This window comes from Microtus oregoni, unplaced genomic scaffold, assembly GCF_018167655.1.
Source record: "Microtus oregoni isolate MIOR12 unplaced genomic scaffold, Mior012 000000F_ref0000247, whole genome shotgun sequence".
Classification (NCBI taxonomy): Eukaryota; Metazoa; Chordata; class Mammalia; order Rodentia; family Cricetidae; genus Microtus; species Microtus oregoni.
The window spans coordinates 63,187,834-63,210,848 of record NW_024543059.1 but is presented as its reverse complement, the minus strand read 5'-3'; the positions used below and the strand labels follow the sequence as shown (position 1 = coordinate 63,210,848).

Here is a 23,015-nt window from a genome sequence, read left to right as displayed (position 1 = left end):
ACCACTTAGAAGGCAGGAGGCAGGAGCATCACAAATTCAAAGTCAACTTAAACACATAATGATTTCAAAGACAGTCTGGTCAGACAGCGCTTTAAAAGAATAGCACTGTGAATGTGAAGAAGATATCCATACTCTGTATGAACTAATTAGTGGCAGTGTTATGAAGAGGAGAATTGTTGCTATTTCACTTGGGACAGTAATAGAGAGCTTGCTGTGACATGGTTGCATCTAAGAACTTAAAAAAAAAGAGTCATGAAAATATTTAGGAGAAGAAAATACTTAAGACAAAGGCCCTGAGTAGAATGTGCTAGCTATATTCAAAGGGCAGGAAAAGGCCAGTGATGATACAGGACAAGGTGAAAAGGCTGTTTTTAAAAGATAAGATACCCAGGGATAAATTTTCTGGGTTTACCAAATCAGAATCAGGACTTAGGATTTTGTTTAAGCTAAGATAGAAAGTATTGGGGTTTGAGCACAAGGTTGAGAATATCTGACCTAATATTTGAAAGGGCAACTCTGACTATACCACATACAGGCATAGTGGTTACTATCATATAGAAACCAGTAACTAGGCTGCTGAAGAGGACTTGATTGCCAAACTGAGAGTAATTATCCCTGTTCCAAAACTTCTTATTCCCTCTTGTGAATTTCTTATGAATAGCACATTCAATTCAATCTGCCTACATGCCGTCTAAGGGTCAGTTTTGACTGTGTTCTTCCTCATTCAGATACCAATAGCTTGATTCTATGTCCTTTATTTTTACTGCTGCTTCAAGACACATGAAGTCATTTAACCTGGACTCCAATAAAAACAAACTACTCAACTTCTATCCTCCCCACACATGCCACCCACTTGCATATGTACTTATAGATATGTGTACATCATACACACAAAAAGTAAACTTTATTTACTCTCAACTAAGGTTAAAAATGGTACTACAAATTTGTGTTATAACCCTATCAATAACCTCAGTGTCTTAAACAGGCAACTCATACCACCATCCCTAGAAAGTAGTTGCCTTTTGTTTGTGGAGACAGTTTCATTACATTACATAGTCATGCTGGCCTTATAGATATGATTCTACTGCCTCAGCATCCTAAGTGTTGGGATTATAGGTATGAGCCATTAAGTCCTGCTGAATTTAGTTTTTAAGTATCAAATTGTCTTTCATATTCCACAGTTAAGATTTAAATAATTTGTTATAGAACTTCAGTGGTCCTTCTCCAGATTTCCAGAGTCATTTGCTCAAGCCACTACTATTATTTGTAATTGCTTTTTTAAGATAAGTCTTCTAAAAGCTTATATCCAAGTACCTACCATGAGTATTAAACTAGATCCTTTCAATACTCTAGAGAATTCTAATTCAATTTTATCTCTAATCTTATAAAAATGTACGTTGATCCTTTGAGAAGTTACCAGTTAAAATCACATCTAGACAGAAGAAAAATGTTAAGACTGTGTTGGTGACTACAGCAAGCAGCTGCTAATAGGCTTTGGTCTGCTAATTAAGTATAATTAATTAAGAGTTTCCTAATTATAATTCAAAAGCTACAGGAATGTAAATATCTGTTCTAATACTATGCTTACAGGTCTGTTTAGTTTCGACCTGTGGTTTTTGTAATTTATCCACGTACTTCTTTGATTTTAGTATGTTCATAACACTGTTCAACTGATATATTATGGTTCTTAGTCTTATACTATTCTCCAAGAACTCTAGGAGAATACAATGGAATCTATGGTCCTTTTATCCACACTTTAAAGGGATCTCTTAAACCCTTCAAATTAATCCATAAACCTAGGATTTAAAAAAAATCTTATGACAGACAGACAGCACTAACTGGCTTAATTTAATTTTAAGATGCTTGGCATCATGTAGCAGAACATTTCATAATTTTTCATAAAAATAAAAAATTTCCTATACTAAAGGCCAATAGTAAAACCACTAAAAGCCAATAAAACTGGGCACATTAGCAAATATCTGTATTCCTAGTAGTTGGGAGGTCAAGGCAGGGCGGATTGTGGGGTGAGGCCAGCGTGGGCTATATAGGGAGACACTGTTTCAAAAAAGCATTAATTGGAGACGACTTGGTGAATTCAGAGATTTGTGGTTCTTCAAGATGCTGAAATCAAGTGACAGCTGAATGTGCATTGCTAACCAAGATCCATACCACCAAGGAACACCATAGAAGAGGGAGTGGAAAGACTGTAGTATGTAGACAACAGAGAGATGTTAACTGCCACCTTTGAGGCAAGACACTGCCACTATAAACATAAACTCACGGCAGCTTTGGTGGCTCACACAAGTGTAGGCCTGTCAACAGAGAGACACAAATAAAGTGTTCATAGGGCCCTCTCCCTAATGAGCCACTGGCTACTGAGGGATTTTGGAAGAGGAAGAGTTAGCACCTTTAGTTGTTCGCTCACTGTTGAGTGAGACAAGCAACCTTCAATGATTAGTTTCACCCAGTGATTGCATAGATGGCTCTGGCTAAATTCACTGGATCAAAAAATAAAGCAAAACTGACATGAATATCTGAAAGGAACTATAACGGAGGGTATTGATAGGGAGATTAAAAACAGGAATTTATAATTATTATTACAATTTTATCTCCAAGGTTAGTTAAAGGTTAGTGAAACAATAGTCTATCAAATAAAAACATACTCCACTAAAATTTTTACTTTTATATCATCTAGCTAATTTTCATAATTAACCTTAAAATCTTGCTTATTATACATATCTTTGTTCAGTGGAAGACTGGGATACAAAACATTAAGAAATGATCCTCTCCGCTCTCATTTCACATTCTTTCCAAGCAGAAATACCAAACAGCTCTACACAAACACATACACACACAGACACTGAGGCAAGTGAAAAGGCTTAGAGTGAAGAGTACTGATGTGGGATTCCCTTCTGAACGCTGTGAATACCACTGGTTAACTAAGAATCTGTCTTGGGCCTGGCAGGGCAAAATAGAGGTAGGCGGGGAAAACTAAACTGAATGCTGGGAGAAAGAAGGTAGAGTCAGGAGAAGCCAAGGAGCCACAGGAGGAGAACGATGCAAGATGCTAGCTGGAACCTTGCCAGTAGGCCTCAACCTTCATGGTAAAATATAAAATAATAGAAATGGGTTAATATGTAAGAGCTTGCCAGGAATATGCTAGAGTCATTGGCCAAGCAGTGTTTTAAATAGTTTCTGTGTGATTATTTCGGGGTTGAGCAGCCAGGAACAAAAAAGTGGCCTCCTACAATAGGATACCTGCTGCCAAACATGATGACCTAAGTCTGACCCCTGGGACTCACATGATAATATGTGAGAACTAAATCCCATGGCTGTCCTCTGACCTCTACACATGCTGTGGGCCCAAACACATACATACCACAGAGAAAAAATAACACATACATTTAAGCTTTAGAATACTAAGAAACACTGATATCCAGAGATAAGAATCTTTAAAATAACTGAGATTAGACAGGTAGAATTTATAATAAATGTACCCCAGATTTTCAGAATCATAAAATCTATGAAATTTTATGTTGGGAAGAATCATTAGTATGAGTCAGATGTTCCCAACATTTCTTTTTCCTGCCACAGTATATTTAAAAGCATATGCTCCCTCAACACAGATTTTCAAATGGTAGTTACAATATTAGAATCGCAAGAATATACAACAGTAAGTCATGTAATCGGTAATTCTAGGACCCCCTTTCCCAACATCTGTTAGTGGCTGGAAAATTCATTATAGTCTTGATTCTTTTGGGGGAGTAGACTTTTTTTTTTTGTTTATTTTGATGTGATTTTAGGTTCACAGAAATGTCACAAATACAGAAAACTAGGTTTTGAGAAAATACATAATTTTTATACTATTGCTTTTAAAAACATTTCTTTTTTTTTTTTCTGTATTTTCTAACTTTGAAGCTAAAATTGTCTCAGGACCATTATATACTGTTTAAACTCTGAAATTATCAAGCCAAACCAAAACTATATGAAAAATGTGACTAAATGGAATGAAAAAGATGCTTATTTGCAGTGGGAATGCTTTAGAAGGTGGTAATCACCTGTTGACCTCAGCAGGGATCTCACATTGCCAGAAGAAGCAGGTCTATCACTCTGTGAAGATGTGCCAATGACAGTCAAAAGAGTCTTATTGATACCGGGGTAACAAATGAATTTTAGGGAGTAAGTAAACTCATAAATATGGAATCTACAAATACTAGGGACTTTACTTACCTTTGAAGAGCCATTTGAGTACATCTGTATCATGTTCTCTGCACCTTGCTTTACTTTAAGCTCTATATCCAGTTGTTTCTGCAAGGCCATCAATCTATTGTTGCTAGTAGAACTACGAGAATCACTATTTGGAGTATCTGGAGTCCTTGGACAATCTGTGTATAAAATATTATGCTAATGTTACTAGGACCAACTGCTTATTGAAACTGGATGTCAGGATGAATCTGACCAAAATACATTATCTGCAAGTGTGAACATGGCACAATAAAACCCCATTATAAAGTGATACACATTAATAAAAATTATCATTGAAAATAAAATCTGTAAGTTAATATATTCAAAGAATAAGAGTTTGAAATAATTTCCAAGCCACCTAAATGGAATTTTTGTTTATAAATAATAAAAATTTAAATAATTTAAGCAAAGGAGCTACCTGAGTGGCAGAACTACCTGCTAGTTCAGTTTTATACACTATAGATCTAACCATTTGGGGCCTGGCATGGTATAATCCCTATATGACGTTGAGGCCACTGTGGGGTACAAAGTGACCTTAAAATCAGTCTATCTTAAGCTGAATGATACCTGTCCAAGGCTTTTTTTAAATATTACTACTTTTAAATTAAATCACAGCAATTTGACTACTCTATTCAATAATAAAATTCCCCTTTGTCACATTATTGATAAGAGAATAAAATATCCAAATATTACACAAATTCTACCCTGGTGATTCTCTATAAACAGAACTAAATGAGTTTTGAAAGGTGGTGCTGACATTAAGTGCTAATGAATTAAGCATAAAAATGTGCACATTTTGTTTTATACTGTGATAATGTTCAAGTACAATGGAAACTGTTCAAGGTTATTGACTGACATCAAATTTTGTAACAGGTAGGAGTAAAGAGATCAAATATTTATTATGACTATGGTGTAGTGTACTGAATATTGTGCTGTTTATATTTACATTAAAAAAGTATATTGACTTCAAAAATGACTGACAACTGACTTCTGATAATTTGACTATGTCTCTAAATGTTCATATTGACGGTAACTGGTTTCTTTCATATCCACACTTGTTCTCGTAATTTAAAAACAATAGGCAGGACAAACAATTAGGCCAGACATAGAACATTACACCTGTAATCTTGTCAGGAGGAACAGGAATACCTTGACTTCAAGGCCTGCTTGTACTACAGAGCAAGATCCTGCCTCAGAAAAAAATAAAAAAACATAACCTTTATGTACAACTTACTAAATACAATTACTAATCAAAATGTTTTTAAAATATGAGCATATACAGAAATAAGATTGTTCAACAGGTACGAGCAATGACTGTCATGGCTGATGGCCTGAGTTTAATCCCTAAGAGTTACACGACTGAAGACAGAACCAACTCCAAGTTGCCCTTTGACTTCCACATGCATACTGTGATATGCATGCCAAGATCCATATACACACCCAAAACACATTCAAATAATAAGTGTAGCAAATATAAATGAATAAACAAGTATCAATCTTCATAAGAAGCCCTAAACTATCATATTCATATTCCATTAAGAAAACTAGGGTACAAAATTAGTTAAGAAACATGTTCCATGCCATATAGCTATTAAAGTGGAAAAACAGATTTGAATTTAATCAATTCTATTTTGACCTCTACCCTATTGATTGCTGTGCTATGTCGTGTTTAGCATGTATTCTTTTATGCATTTAAAGGCCTATAAGCAACTACAACACACTCTGTATATGTATGCATATTTATGAAAACAACAGTATAACCATGAATCACATGAGTATGTATGCTACTAATCCTTAAGTAACCCTTTGAGACAGATATTACCTGCTTCAAGACTCAAACAAAGCCATAGCTAGAATTCACTTTAAGAAATAGTTCTATTTTAAGTGAATTAGCCAAATTCATTTTAAATACAACACATTCTTATAGAAAAGTGACATAAATGTACCTATGCTTTCAAATTAGCATACAGGAACTATTGACCATATGCAGTACAGGGGATAAAAGCGCTTAGATCTAGCTGGGTGTAGGGAGCACACCTTTAATCCCAGCATTCTGGAGGCAGAGGCAGGTGGATCTCTAAGTTTGAGGACAGGATGATCTATGGAAAAAGTTCCAGGACAGTCAGGGTTACACAGAGAAACCTGGTCTCAAAGGGGGAAAAAAGAAAAGCGCTTGCATTTAAATTAGACACTGGGATCCAACTCAAACCTTGTAACACAGGAAAGTTACTGAATGGCAGTGACACATGTTCTTCTAGGATGAAAACACCATGTACCTCACAAGATTATTGTGAAGATTAAATGGGTTATGTATAAAGACTTGAGAAAAGGGTATGGTGCATAGTAAATATATAATAAATATCCCCACAGTAACTGTAGAAAAAAAATCTCTGCTGAGATTATAATACAATCCATAATATAGTTCTGAAAACATTTTTTCCTTTTCCCTTTTTGTATAAATGATATAAAGGTTGTATAAAATACTCAAATCACACAGAATCTGGGACACAATTACCATAAAAGCATATTTAAATTAGAAGAACTAAAGTGTATGGGGAGTACAAAGCCCTCTGCCGAGGAAAGAACAGGAATGTGTTGTTTGTAAAACTGTGGATGGTGTTTAGCCTGGGATGAGGGGAGAAATGATCCCTGTCTAAACATTTGCCTGTAAATGAAATGAAAACTGTCCTCTTGATGTTTCTACATGGGTCAGAGAATCAGTGGGTAAAAGGTGGTGGGGACACAAGTTATATCGTAAGATGAATTCCTTGTAGTTAGGGTTGTTTAACAACAGTATGGCTTGCCTGAAGATGTAACAAAGTTCTCTGTCTCTAGAAACATATATACAATTTTTTTCTTTTTTCCTTTTGGTTTTTCCGGACAGGGTTTCTCTGTAGCATTGGAGATTGTCCTGGAACTAGCTCTTGCAGACCAGGCTGGTCTTGAACTCATAGAGATCCGCCTGCCTCTGTCTCCCGAGTACTGGGATTAAAGACATACACCACCACTGCCTGGCCATATATACAAAATTTTATATGTTTTGGTAGAGATGGTGTATACTGAATTCCTGTATATTACTGCAGGTTGACTCTGACATTGAACTCCTTACTGTATGTAAAGTTAACAAAGTAGTATACACTGACTTCAGTCTGAAGAACCACAGGAGCAAAGGAAAAGAACTGTAGAGTCTGTATCGCATGGCTAACCTTGTGGCTGTTAATAATTAGTGTGGTTATGACTACATACTTAACATAGCTGTACTGCAGCTATTATAAGGAGCTTAAAGCACACTAAGAGGTAAAATAAATTAAATCAAGGCTCATCTAAGCAGTGGACAGTCCTCTTCACTTAATCTTTACATAAGTAATTCTAAGGTCACAAATACAAGCACCAATTTTTGGTATGTGTTTTTTAAATGAGATGCTGCTGCTGTGTTCTCTCTCTCTCTCTCTCTCTCTCTCTCTCTCCCTCCCTCCCTCCCTCCCTCATCTTTTCATTTAAAAATTAGAGAAATTATAGCTAGGTATGTGATCTGTCATGCCTGACTTCCAGCACTCAGGCAGTTGAGGCAGGAGGATCACTGTGATGCTGAGGTCAGCATGGGCTAGAGAGTAAGACCTTACTGAAAATGGGAGTGAGGGGATGCAAACTCTGGATGCTTCCTGTCTGCTTGTTTCTCATTTTGTCCTTGGTTACTGGTAACTGGCAGCTTTAAAAAATAAATCATTTCCAGTGTACTTGCTAGTATTTCAAAACCGTGGTAACAAAAAGCCTTCACTAATGTTCATGCACATAATAAAGGAAATTTGGGTTGGTGAGATGGTTCAATGGAAGGGAGCTGTATGATCAAGGCCGAGGACCCTGACTCCTGAAAGTTGTCCTCTGACCTCCACACATGCACCCTCCTTCATGTGTACACAAATGACATAAAGGGATGTAATATGACCATGGTGGTGACACATGCCTTTAATCCCAGCAGTCTCTAACTAACCACCTGCAAAGGAAAATTACCTTACCCCTACACACAAACATGTGTGTGCAAGAATAGGGAGAGAAAAGAGACAAAGCAAACATAACTGCAAGGGGAAAAATTGGGAGTTGTGATTAATGGCAGAAACTGAAGTAATATGTAGAAATGAAAAGTAAAATTTATGCTCTGGCACTGCTGAAGCATGCATGGGCAGACCGTACATGGCGGTTCTATTGAATTTGTTGCAACAGAAACAATGTTCTGTTTATTGGGTTTCATAGTCTAAGTTGATGAGGATGACTAAGCAGGTCTCTTCCTCAAGAGGACACCAGATCTCATTACAGATGGTTGTGAGCCACTATGTGGTTGCTAGGAATTGAACTTAGGACATTTGGAAGAGAAGGGAGTGTGCCCTTAACCACTGAGCCATCTCTCTAGCCCCAAAGTAATATGTAGCTGCCTCGTCATAAAGGGAATCTCTAACATGTTACAAATCTGTGCTATATTTTTTATAGAGAATGGAGCACCACCTGAAAACATAAATAAGGAAACAACAGGATCAAAACAGTATTAGAAAGCTTGAATGAGTTTTGCACTTATAATCCCAGCACTAAGGAGTCTAAGGTCACTGTTAATTATGACCAAGGTTAAAGCCAGCCTAAGCTACAAGATCCTGCCTCACAAAACAAAACAAAAACACAAGGAAGCAAGCAACCTATCCAAACCAACTCCCCACTGCATACTTTGTTAAAAATAATGCTGGCAGCAATGTTTAAATTGGAATGAAGAAAAACTGGCTGAAGAAGAAAATACAGATCTGAAAAGGACAGAATCAGGCCTTGGTGATCTGAATGGGGAAGTGAAGGTGGCCAGAAAAATGATATCCATCCTAAAAGCCAAGTTTTAATTATGGCCACTGATGTCATTACTATAGAAAATGTGGGCAAAAATTCAGAAGTGGGTTGTGTTCTTCAAATGACCCTTTTCTGGGGATTGCCTAAGACCATCAGAAAACAGATATTTACAATTCAAAACAGTAGCAAACTTACAGTTATAAAATAACAATGAAAATAATTTTACGGTTGGGGGAATCATCACAACATGAACTGTATTAAAGGGTTACAACATTAGGACCACTGTCCTAAACTTTTTGAACCGTCTCCAGTATAGAAATCTGGTACTCATGGTGTGTCAGACCATGCTGGAGTTTATGTTAACAAGGTGTTTCATTGTAGGTCCCTAAACAGTTTCATGATGGGGAATAACATTTCTAGAAAAAGTAATTATAACATAGGGGGTTGGGGCTTTGAGTCACATGATATAAGACTATCAGTACAGCTCAGAGAACATATCCTGACTAGAGATACAGCTTTTGAGTTATCAGAAAATAGAGCATGGTTAAAAGATCTCTAGGGATGGAACTTCAGAAGGCCAGAACATATTGATTTGTTATCACCCATCCCCACCACAAATTTGTAATATGTTTGATATGCTGCTTCTGGTGCTTTTCCTTTTAAAGCAGCATTTGTAACGCACATGCCTGTGTACACATGCAAATGTATCATAATGGAGGTGGAGATGCTAGAAGTCAGTTCTTGCCTTTCACCACGGAAGTCCTGGAGATAGAATTCAGGTAACCAGGTAAGGCAAGAAATCTTTACTCCTCTAAGCCATCTTGCTGTCTGGCTTCTGGCATTTTTAATATTTTAACAAAACCACAACTGAGTGCTTTGAAGAAATATTAGCAGTTTAGAACATGGGAATATCTTTAGATCAAATGCTTCCCTGATCTTTAAAAAACATTTATTTTTATTTCATGTGTTTTGCCTGCATGTATGTAAGTCCATCACATGCAGGCAGTGCTTGTGTCGGCTGGAAGTGGAACTGGATCACCTAGAAATGGAGTTACAAGTGGCTGTGAACTGCTATGTGGGTGCTAAGAACTGAACTCAGGCCATCTGCAAGAGCATCAAGTGCTCCTAGACATCTCTCTAGTCCCCACTGATTCACTTTCCTTCCCTGCGCTAGAAAACTTTTCTTAAGATTTTACTTACATCCACAGAGGTTTTACATTCTGGTCAGCTGAGCTTAGGTGCCTTATGCTGGACACATATGCTATTACAAACATCTTGTTCACAAATACCCCAGTGAAGAACATACTGTCTAGCTTCTTTTTCGTTTTAATAAATAATAAAAACAAAGTCTGAAGGTCATCCAAGTGGTAACCAACCATAAAGCAATGTAATGATCTAGCTATGTGACTACTCAATCATATATAACCTTTGCTCTTCATTTATAGCTAACTGACTCTAAGCTCAAAATTCATCAAGGTGTACTTGTACAGCCTGAGTGTCTGCTTAGGAGACAAAGCTATTTACTTCATTTAAAACAGTTGAGAGAAAAGACAGTTAAAACAAACCAGGCCAAACCTATATTAATAAAAGTACTAAACGAAAGCACTACTTATCTATTTCCTTAAGTGTCTATCAATCTACAAGTCCACAAGGTGCTAAGTACTACTTACTAACCAACATTTCAGTTTACACTTGGCACTTAAAAACTGATTAATTTCTATGTGAGCTAACAAAGAACATTCCATGAAATTATTCTCTTTCAAGTTTTATTTTACTTTTAACTGATGAATAACCATTGTATACAGTATGATGTTTCATTTCTACACCAGAAATACCCAAATCATGCTAATTAACCAGATCTTTGCGCTCTATCTCCGAGTTGAATGTTTTTAGGTTAGGCAAATGAACTGATATACAATACTTGTCACTTTATATAGCTTACTCTACTTGTGATAATGCCCATTAGGTTCACACATGTTTCAGTAACTGTTTCCAGCTATATAAGAGCTTGATGGTATTCCCCATGTATATAAAAGCATGCGAGGGTGCAGTGGTACTAGGTCTTGAACATGGAGCCTTGTGCTTGTTAAGAGTACTGTCAAAGAGCTATATTCACAGACTGAAATTTTACTTTTAATCCATTTGTTTACTGATGACACGTCAACCGTGCCCACAGCGTAGATATGGTGGAAAATATTGCAAGAAACACGGGGGTGTGGTCACCATCTCTTTGATGTGATAATTTTGACTCCTTTGATCAAAAACCCAGAAGGAAGATACACTACTGAACTATATGGCAATTCCTTTGTGTTTGTAGCACTAGAGACTGAATGGGGGCCTTGCACACACTCTTACTACTGACGTATTTTTTCTTTTACTTATGACAAAACTCCATTCTGTTTCCCATACTAGACTTGCAATAGCACCAAGAATACACAAGAATTTCCTTCTCTCCATCCTTGCCATTATGGATCCTTCAACTTCTAAATAATTAACCCATCTAAATGGAGGGAAGAAATGTCTCTCTCTGGTTTTCAGCTATATTTCTCCAACAATTAGGTATTGAACAGACACTTCTATTTGCATGTCCTCTGAGAAGTACCTACAATTAGAGTTTCTGTTTTGTCGGGGGGTTTTTTATCCCCCCTCCCCTTATTTTTGTGGTGTGGGTAAAAACCAGAGCCTCACACTCTCAGTGAACTACACCTACAGTTCTAGTCAAGCTTTTGGTCTTTAAAAAAAATAAATAAAACAAAACAAAAAAACTAAGGCAATGTTTTCTTTATTGGTAGTCTGAGTTCCTCAAAAAATACTGTAATATATGATTTGCATATATTTTCTGCAACCTGTACTGCCTCTTCAATCTATTACTTCCTTTGTCATGAAAAAGTCTTTTAAATTTGTTGTAATGCCATTTATTTATTCATCTATTTTCAAGAAGGCCTTACTCAGGTTAATGACATGGAATTTTTTTGTAGTTTGCTTCTAGTAGCTTATAGTTTCAAATCTTACACTTAAGCAAGCATTTAATCCGTTTTTAATTTATTCTGTTGTAAAGGTGAGTTAAAGGCCCATTTTATTTTTCTACATGTGGCTATCCAGCTTCCTAAACACTATTTATTGAAGCGGCCTTCTCTAATGCATATTCCAAGCACTTTGCCAAAACTGACCACAAATGTGTAGGCTTATCTGGGCCAGATAACTTCATTAGTTGATATCTGTTTTGTGCCAATATCATGCTGTTTTAATTAGTATAGTTTAAAAATACACTTTGAAATCCAGTAATCTGATACTTCTAGTTTTTCCTTTTTCCTAAATGGCTCTGATCATTCAATCTTCTGTGATCCCATACAAGCTTTATGGATACTGTCTATTAATATCTCTGTGAAGAATGATATTGGAGGCTGGCAAAATGCCACAAGGGGTCAAAGTGTTTACCATCCAGGACAATGACCTAAGTCTGAGCCCTGTAGCCTAGGATGGAGAGAACCAATTCCTGAAAGTTCTTCTGATCTCCACACATGTGGCTCATAAACAAATACATATACATGAACATGCACACCCCACACACTGCTAATAAAAAAAATACTGAGTTTTTTTTGTCAGAGACTGCATTAAATCTATTTTACATCTCCCAATGACTCAAACATATGAGACAAAGGCTTTACCACTGTGCTATATCCACAATCCTTTGTATTTTTAACACATTATATTTATCTGTATTTAGTTTGTATTTTAAGACATTGCCTAACTAGCTTCTCTGGACTGGACTTAAATTCACTTTGTTGCCCAGGGAGACCTTGAAGTTGCAACCCTCCTACCTTCCAAATTAGAAGGGTTTACAGGCCTGCACTATCAGACTTGTTTATAATACTAATTATTCTATGGATGAACACAGGACATTTTCCAACTGATTTAAGACATTTAAATTTTTATACACAATGTTTTACAATTTGAATTAAACAGTTTGTTCATCTTATTGATTAAATGAGGTACTAAATATATGAAATGTTATGCTATTATAAGTAGGACTATTTTCTTAATTTCTTTTTCAGATATGTTACTACTGATGTATAAAATACTACTAGTTTTGTATGTTTACTTTGTATTACACAACTTACTAAATTTCATTATCAGTTCTAAAAGTTTTGAAGTGGAATTTTAGGGAATTAAATAGAAGTCTCTCTATCAAAATAGTCCTGTCAGCAAACAGATAATTCCTCTCTTTGTTATTGTCTAGATGCATTTTATTTCTTTTCTTCCTTCATTGCTTTGGCTAACATTTCTGGGACTTTACTATTTAGAACTGGTAAGAGTGGTTATCCTGTCTTGCTTCTCATCTTGGAGAAAAAGCTTTCAACTATTTAGCATTACAATGTGAACTATGAGGCTATATCTCATATATTGTTATATGGATATGTGCATGTATGTGTGTTGAGGAACATTCTAAATACATCTAATTTGTTGAGTTGTTATCATGAAAGAAGCTGACCAGGCCTTTATGGTAAACAACATTTCAGAATTTTATAATTAAGAAGTACACCTAATAAAAATCCTTATTTTGAAAATAGGTAAAATTCTTTACTGTACACAGCAGTATACAATATGAGACCCTATATGAAGCTAGGTAAAAGGCAAAAGTTGGCACACATAGCTCTCTCCTCTGGCCCCAATATGTGTGCTATGGCACATGTGCAACCAATGATTTGAAAGTTATTACAGAGATGAATCAGTGTGCAAATCTGACAACTAGAGTTCAGATCCCCAGAATCACATAAAAGTCAGACATGGAAATGCACATATCTGCAATCTCAGTACTCCCACAGGGATATAGAAGGCACAGACAGGAGAAACCTCAGAAGCTTACGGGCCAGTTAACCTGGTGTTCACAGCAGTAAACAATATAAGATCCTGTATCAAGTGAGGTAAAACAAAGTTGTCTCCTCTTGCCTCCATATATGTGCCATGGTATGTGTATATGTGCCTGTACTACAAACACACACTAAATAATTAAATGCATAATTTAACAAAATTACTAAGTTTTACTCCAACATATTGATGTGTTAATCAGAACACAAAGTGATATTATATACTTTTAGCTTCCAATTATCTACAAAGTAAATATTCAACAGTTTTGGTTTTATCTTGAAACTTTTTTTAAGCTTATTCTCTACCTCATTTAATGTTTAAAGTGAAATGGCAAATTATACTTTGATAATAATCACAAAAGTGAAGCATAATTTTGATTTGCTGCATTTGAAACATCTGTAATATTCACAGTTATATGCTCCCATGTTCCATATTCTATAACAAGCCAAGAAAACATCAAGGGTCACACAGTGAGGGATAAACATGGGTGGAAATAAATTACATCACAATAACGAATGAGCAAAACAGCACAGAGAGGATAAGAATAAATTGGCCAGGACTGTTTCACAATGTTATCCAACTTAGCTTTTGAGGGAGCCCAAGAATTTGACAGTAGGGCTTAAAGAGGTCATTAAAAAAAAATCTTTAAAGAGATGGTCAATATTCTAAAGTATTTAATGTTCAGTGATGGACAGAATATTAGTGGCTTCCAGGAATCAGTTCTGAGACTGGAAACTACCTGAGAAGTAATGGAACATTCTAAGTAGATCTAATGATATTTCCATAGATACATTATGTACATTTGTTAAAACCCATCAAATCATATACTTAAACATATATGCAAACCATTCACATATATTTATATGTAATTTTATTCCATTAATGCTCATTTTTAAACAGGGACTAGAGAAAACAAAAGGGTAGCTATATTTTGTGTTGCTAAAACATTCAAATTTTCATGAATCACAAGGCAGTTCTCAGTATTCTAAAGAAAAAAATGCTTTCTCTAAATAGAGTTTAAAGCTCTAGCAGTTTCTTATTTTAGACTTCCAAAGACGCAATAGGCAAGACATGTAGAACTTGGCAGAGAACCAAACACAACAGACTATCTTAGTTATAAAATACTACTACTAAAAACGGAATTTTCACAATACATGTTTCCATTTATAATATAATTACGGAATTTGTGGGTAAGAGACTACTAGCCGAGGAGTAGAAAGTGTATAACCAGTTTGACTATTCTGAGCAAATTAATTCATACCTTTGGGACTGTTTCAGTTCTAAAACGGAAAAACTGGTTTCCTATTATTTATGTCATTTTAAAGATTAAGTTCTAGTACAGGGTTGACATCTAAATACAGAGCCTTCTGCAAATAAAAGTCCTAAGTCCCAGATGTTTAAGGTAATGAAGTAGAGGAGGAGTACTAAATACTGTTATTTTTAGAAATTTTTTAGAATGTTAGTTTTACACCTATTAACTCTTACTAGCTAATCACACAGTAATCTAAAATCTCTGCTACTAGGGTTTTAATCTTTATAAATGACTTTTCCTTTACCTGTTCACTTATTGCAAATGAAAGGATCACACAGCTTAATTTATGTCACTTAAAAGATCACATTTGCAATAACAAAACTATTATACCACAAGTGTCTTAAATGTTTTGTATAAAGCTATAGAAAGAATATACATAGGGAAGTGGATAATGGTATAAACATAGACATCTTTCTTGAAAAGTTATACAATAAAAAAAGCAAAGCTGCCTTTAGGAAGAGGTCTGAAGGAGAAGTAATTTTCCTATTTTCACCTTTTGCACTACTGAAAAAGTTTCTAACTGCTGATTCTTTAAAAATAATGGTCTTAGGTTCGAACCATGAGTTAGTTAGTTCCCTCTTATTTTCTATAATTACTGAGAAGTAAAAGGCAAATTTCAGTTCTTGCTTTGTTTTTATTTTTTCGAATTAAACAATGAGCATGATAATGTAGGTACTTAATTCAGCTTTTCTGTACCCAAACACCAGGATGATAAATTGGATTAATGGCTGAAAAAATCTGAAGTATCTACTTTTACGGAATGAATATTATTTCACAATTACTTTTTTGGGAGGGGGCAAGTGGAGGACATAAGAATATTTGTCTTCCCACCATGTGGTTACTGGGTATTAAAAGATCTCAAGTCTTCAGGCTTCAGCACAAAGGCTCAGAAATTCTTCACTTTTAAAAGTCATCTGGTACACTTTTGCTTCAGATCTTAAGTTTAAAAGCATTTGGCTGACTCCATACTAGATAATACTAAATTGACAATACTAGAAAATAATGCCACGCCCTGTCCTACTGACTGGGGATAAGAAAATACAAGAGCTACTTATCTTTCAGTAAATGTTTCAACTCAGTAACCTTATGAACAGTAATATAAACAAGGCATTAACCACAAAGAAAAAGTCTTTGTACTTTAGAACAGCTAAAAACTACTATCATAAAATTTAGAATTCTCTGGAAGAGAATATATATATATCCTACTAATATGTCACATAAAAATCAAAGAAGTACAATACCTGCAGCATCTTCTGGATCCGATACAACAATGTGTGCATTCAATTCTTGTAGCTTGTGATGTAATTCTTCTAATTTTTTATTTGACTTTTTCAAAATGTTGTCTACATAAGCCAAATTTTTTTTATCTGTTGTGACTTTCCTCAGATTTTCAGCTCCTTCTTTGATTTTCAGTTCTTTCCTTATTTCTCTCTTGATTCGATCTTTGATGTCATCCAATTTCTGTTGCACCATTGTATCTGAAAAGTCTAATTTTTGAACAGCACTCACGTTCTCAGAAAATGAAAGACTCCGGGAATCTCCCTATAATAAATAAGTAAGTAAGTAAGCAGACATCCAACATTGGAATCTAGAAAAGCACATGTAGCATCAAGGATAAGTGTTTGTATCATGAAAAGACTACTTATTAACTGAATTACATTTAGGTTTCTCCTTAATAGGCAATAGTGTACTTATTTTCCTGTATTAAAACCACATTGAATAAAAGTTCAAATATTCTGTCCACTTACTAAGTAATGTTATTTGACAAACACACTTACATTGAAATGAGCTAGGCATGGTGGTTCATACCTTTAACCCCAAAAGGAAGCTGTGGCAGAAGGATGGCAAGGTTAAGGGCCAGTCTGGGTTATACAGCAAGGTTATATCTCAAATAATCTAGTGAGGTACATGGATCATAACACATCTACAACACAAAGGCATCACAGAGTTGTGTAAAGATGGTTAAATTGTCACTCTCACATTATAAACTCTGGGCAAGTTATTTCATCTTTAAAAACTCAATTCAATTATCTATAAAATCTGGAACACAGTATTAGCAGCCTTTCAGAGCTATTTGGTAATTCAAGACATTCTAAGAGAAATTTCAAGTATAATTTTGCCTCGCTAATAACTTAATAAAATTCTAAAGGAGAATAATGTTACCTTCTATTTAAAAAAACAGAAAAGTAAACTAGCAAAGCAAAGTAAATACTTTTCTGGTCACTTTTTATCACATCACAATACATAGACTTATAAACATGGTATTCAGAATTGCATATATATTTTTCAAGGCTATCTCATCTAATAAGTTTAGTTGGGAATACAAAAACAGAAAATTATTAATAGAAAATATCTCTAAATTATGTCTTTAAATACTAAGATGGTTGGTGGCTGTATAATTAATTTTCTTAATATATAATATCAGCTAAGTAAATCCAACATACATTTAAAAGAGCCAAAGTTACGTTTTAGCTTCTTTTACTTGTCCAATTAGACTAATAATAGTGGATATTAGTCTAATAGGATTGCTTGAACATTCTTAAGTTCTGAGAGGCAATCATATATCAGTTCCCTTTGAGAAGAGCTGAGTTTATTGATAGGATGGAAAATAGTAAGACATTTCTCTGTGAAGCATGTTTACCTACTTCTGGAAATACAGACTTAATGAAATAAAAGACTGCCATTCAGTTCCCATCATACACACACACACACACACACACACACACACACACATACATACATATATGTATATGTGTATATATGAGTAAGTACTATTTAAATTTTTGGTATATTACCTTTTACATCTAATTCAAGACAGAGCTTCTCTGTAGCTTTGGAGCCTGTCTTGGAACTAGCTCTTGTAGACTAGGCTGGCCTCGAACTCACAGAGATCTGCCTGCCTTGCCTCCTGAGTACTGAGGTTAAAGGTGTGCACCACCACCATTCGGCCCCTTTTACATCTAATTCTTAATCTCTAATAAAAATATGTCATGCAAAGTAGGGGGAAAAATGAGCAGAGGGTAGCCTCATATATATATGGAGCTGAATTCTATTAACTGGTTTCTAACATTCTTAAGGCTAAGATCTCCTTGACATTCTGACAAAACAAAACACACTATCAAAAAAAATGTTAATGCATGTCTATATAATCTCTATACTGTACTCTGCATCTTATCTAAACTAATTCCTGAAATGTGCCTATTGACTTTAAATTTAATTTTATCAAAGTGTGTTATTCTTCCAGGGATAAAATACTGCTGAAAATTTTCAGCATTCATTCACAAATACATTCATTCACATAGTGCTGGTGATAAAACTCAAGTTTCACATGTTAGCCAAGTACCCTACCACTAAGCTACGTCCCCAGTTCCTTCAACATTTATAATTCAGTGAGTCTCATCATTTTACTTTCCAAGTCACCTTAGGTTAGGTACTGGGAACACCAGTCATAAGATGAATGCCAAAGAATAAAAAATTCCCACTGTATAGCCTTTTGGAAAATAGCCTGAAGCAAAAAATGCTTAGATGAGAAAAGACTTTAAATTAATCCAACTCTACTAGGTATTTCAATTCTTTTAAGTTCACCAGAAAATATCGCAGAAATGAACAAGTTCTTGGATTAATATTATGCAGTAAGTCACTAGTCCTTAAAATTTGTTGGTTCATGATATTCTTCACTTTAGTAACTTCTTTCCTTATTCTTTGCAGGCCAAAAAAATACCCAACAGTTCTGTTAAGTAAATAGTAAGATCCAACTACCTTAATATTTTTTTTTAACAATTTAGCCATGGTATACAGTGACAATACAAATTGAAACGAAAGTATAACATTTACATAACAGCTTTTAATGGCTGTTAAAATAAAAAGATAAAAATAGCTCACATATTTGATGTGAATTCTTTGACATCCCTTCCTTACTTCCACTCTTCGTTCTTTTCAGATTGTTCTCCAAAGTCCAACATTATCAAGTTGTGGGAAATTACTTTGAGAAACCATGTTTCTTGGCTCCATCGCCATGCATGTTATACCTTTGGGATATACCACCTCTCTGTCTCCAATTACTTGTTCCAAGTTCCTTCTTGGCCTGGGTAACTTTTTGTTTCAAAGTTCATGATAACCTTCCTGGAAAGAATTTCCTGCCAATGTTCTCCCTTAGGAGTTAAATGACTCTCCTGTGTGCTGGTACCATGGACCTTGTTTAAATAGTTATTTCTCTTGTTATGTGATCACTCCAAAGACTAAGAGCGTTCGACCGCAGGATTACAAAAAGAAAAAGATATGTTTAAAACATTCACACACACACACACACACACACACACACACACACACACACACGAATTTAAAAACTCATGCTTTCCTCTTTCTGATAAAAAGAATACTTGTTGAAGCTCAGAAGCAAACTAGGATTCCACCATTGAGAAGTCAGATACAAACTTTGACTGATAACAGATTGGCTCCCTCTTCTTTTCCACAAATCTGACTTTTTAGTAACCATAATATTACTCCCACCTTTTTCTGTGACATGAATCAATTACCTTTAGGACAGGAACAAGGGGTGTACAAAATATAGCCATTAAGTTAGGATAAACAACTGTTCTAGATACCAGATCCAGATCCCAAAAAGGTTAGAATATTCTCCACCCCTACCTCAGCCTTTCCTTAGGCATAGTCAGTCTCAGTATGTAGATATGGTGTGGGAAGTCCTTTTGTATATGTGTTGTTTTAATTGGTTAATGAATAAAGAATCTGCTTCTGATAGGGTAGAGTAGAGCTAGGCAGGGAAAACTACATTGAATGCTGGGAGAAAGAAGGCATAGTCAGAGGAAGCCATGCAACCTCCAGAGTAAGATGCAAATTGTCAGCCAGAACCTTGTGGTAAAACATAAAATAATAGAAATGAGTTAATTCTAGATGTAAGAGCTAGCCAGTAAGAAACTAGAGCTAATAGGGCAAACAGTGATTTAATTAATACAGTTTGAGTCTGAGCAGCCGGGAATGAACGAGTAGCCTCATACAGCATAGCTATGGTTGGCCTGGAACTCTTTTGTAGGCCAGCCTAGCTTCATCAAGATCCTCCTCCTTCTGCCTCCAGCATGAGCCACCAATATCCTTTTAAAACATTTTTAAAAATTAAAAATTTTAAATTTTAGTAAGAATAAACTGAAGGTTTACTTAAAACAACCATAATTTTCTTATATTTACAATAACTACTGAAATAATGCATTTAATCCCCTAAATTGTAATGCTTCTATCCCCAGAAACAAAATGTCTATGACACCAGGAACTATTACTAGGCAATGAAATAATTCTCTTAACTTAAATAAACTAAATTAACTACAGAAAAATAGTTCATAACCAGTGGGAGATCCTTAGTGGCAACTTCTGCCTTAGTATTTTCTGTTGAGGGAGAACTGACATCTATACCTACCTTAATTACTAGCTTCATGCTTTTATCTACTAGTTCAGAACATCTTTCTACAGAAAGTGTAGTGTGGAGACATGCACCTATTACCACAGCACTTGGGAGGCAAACAGGAAAGCTGAGACTAACTGGCCTATCAGCAAGCAGTTCAAGAACTGTTTGAACTACATGGTGAGAGTGTATCTGGAAAAACTGACAGAGTTGTCAAGCATGGCCCAGGTCCTCAATTTGATCCCCACCACCACACTGTAAAACAACAACAAAAATAAAGTTGGATTGAACTTCTAGTTACAAAGTCACTATTATATTTATTAATATGATCAGAAAGTATAAGAACAAGAGAGGAAAATGAGTCCATGAGCTATTTCTAGACATAATGCTAAACTATCAACTGGACAGACTATCCACAACCACTGAATATACATGAAGAAAACCCACATTTCCCCTATCTTTTATCACTGAAACTAACTGCATGCTTAGCCACTCCACATTCTGATCAAAATAATCTGAAATCTGCGGTTTACATACATTCTAATTTTATTTTGCTTTGCAAAGGCTCTAGTGTTTTTTAAAAACTACTAATTTAAGTCCAACATTAACCAAATGACTAACCAAAACGTCTTCAACTGTTTTAACAAGGTTTGCATTATCAATCGCATCTATTAATATTTAATACATAAATTTTCTGTCATCTCTTATCTTTAAAGCAACATTCAAATTTTAAACATGTAAACCCATTTGTAAAATTAATGTTCTAAGAATCATCTTTACAACTGAAATGATTAAATAAGGAGGTTTCAATTGACAGAACAATAAAAACAACCAAATTAATAATAGACAAAACAAAAATTACAAGAATTTTCGGAGGAAACAAATAAATTTAGAATTTTAAATAAATAGATTAAGTAAGAGACTAGAGATAATTAGTACATCAGACACATAACTGAGGAAAATAAATTCCCAATTAAGAAATAAAAATTCATCTGAATTATTTTCATTAAAGAAAATTGCTGCCTTGACAAAAAAGACTATACCATTCTTTGTCCATTTGATAAACATTTATAAAAGTCATACTGCTGACTAGATATACTTCTAAGACTAATTTATATCATTCTTTGTCCATTTGATAAATATTTATAAAAGTCATACTCCTGACTATATATAGTTCTAAGACTAATGGCCTTAACAGATAGTTATTAATATAAATAGAAACTTACAATGATGTCTTTTGATCTAGTAATTATAATTGTAAAAATAAAATAGAAGAAAACAAAAATAATCAGGATGCTACTTAAGTGTCATAACAAAAAATTTACAGAATAAAATCAAATTTCTCTTACGGCTTCAATTAACCCACTCACTCACAACAGTTATATCTGCTAAGTATACACAATTTTTCCAAATGTTATGCTTAACATAAAAATGGAAAAAGATATTAAAATAGTCATAGCTATCCCTAGGACAAAATATTAACAGGGATTTTACTCTGTTCTTCCAAATTTTACATATTTTTCTCTAGCCTTTGGAAATAAGATTTTTTTTCTATTCTTTTATTTTGCCTATAATAAGGACAGTTTTTAGAAGAAACCAAAAGCAGCATTCACTTTATTTCAATTCTGTCAAATTAAAAAATTTATAATGGTATCTAATACCATGTATTTGCTATTAAAGCTTTTTAATTCAACATTTCTATTGTAAGAAATGGAACTACAAATTCTTCTTTAAGTAGATCAAATCATTGACAGTCAGGCATTTCAAATGAAGAAATGTATTATTTGTAAAGCTATGTTTACAAAACGCATACTTTATGAAACAATAAAATTCTGGTTTTAGTTTAAAACATAAATTGGCATTTTCAATCTACTGTACTTCAATAAGTTCACAATATAGTTAAGAAAACATTGAAATAAGAATAGGACCAGATTTGAAAAACAAAGCCTGCCACTTATGACCAAGTACTTCATTTTAGAGGAGACAGGAAAAAAAGATGTTTATGCCTCACTGGCAAGGTCCCCAGAGAAGTGAAAAGGCTGTTACTTCTACTGCATTTCAGAAATACAAAAGTCTGACTTGACAGATGCCAAAAACTGTTAGAATACCCATGAAAACCTTGGGTGTCACAATTCACATGTTGTTGACTATAAGAAATAAAAAAATCATTTGGTCTAACCCCCTTGACTGTAGTTTGAGGCAATCAGGTTGAAAGCAGTCAAGCAAATAATCTAAGATCACAAAGTCAGTAACCTGGCTGGTTCAGCACAGTGGCCTTCTGACTCCTGGTCTGGTGCTCTTTTTTGCTATACCTTCTTTAATGAGGACCCTTCAGGATACTCATTTCCTATA

At 34.8% G+C, this 23,015-nt stretch overlaps 1 protein-coding gene across 3 annotated transcripts in view; it reads right to left on the bottom strand.

Moving 5' to 3' along the window:
* Pkn2 (protein kinase N2) overlaps positions 1-23,015 on the bottom strand; it is a 101,541-nt gene that overhangs the window by 47,778 nt on the left and 30,748 nt on the right. For 2 of the 3 annotated variants that reach the window (XM_041658670.1, XM_041658814.1), the window contains exons 2-3: positions 16,492-16,792; positions 4,231-4,385 (exon numbers count right to left, since the gene is read on the bottom strand). In XM_041658670.1, coding sequence (XP_041514604.1) covers positions 4,231-4,385; positions 16,492-16,792 — 456 coding nt within the window. The remainder of the gene's footprint in view (positions 1-4,230; positions 4,386-16,491; positions 16,793-23,015) is intronic. The other variant, XM_041658740.1, reaches the window with a different exon arrangement.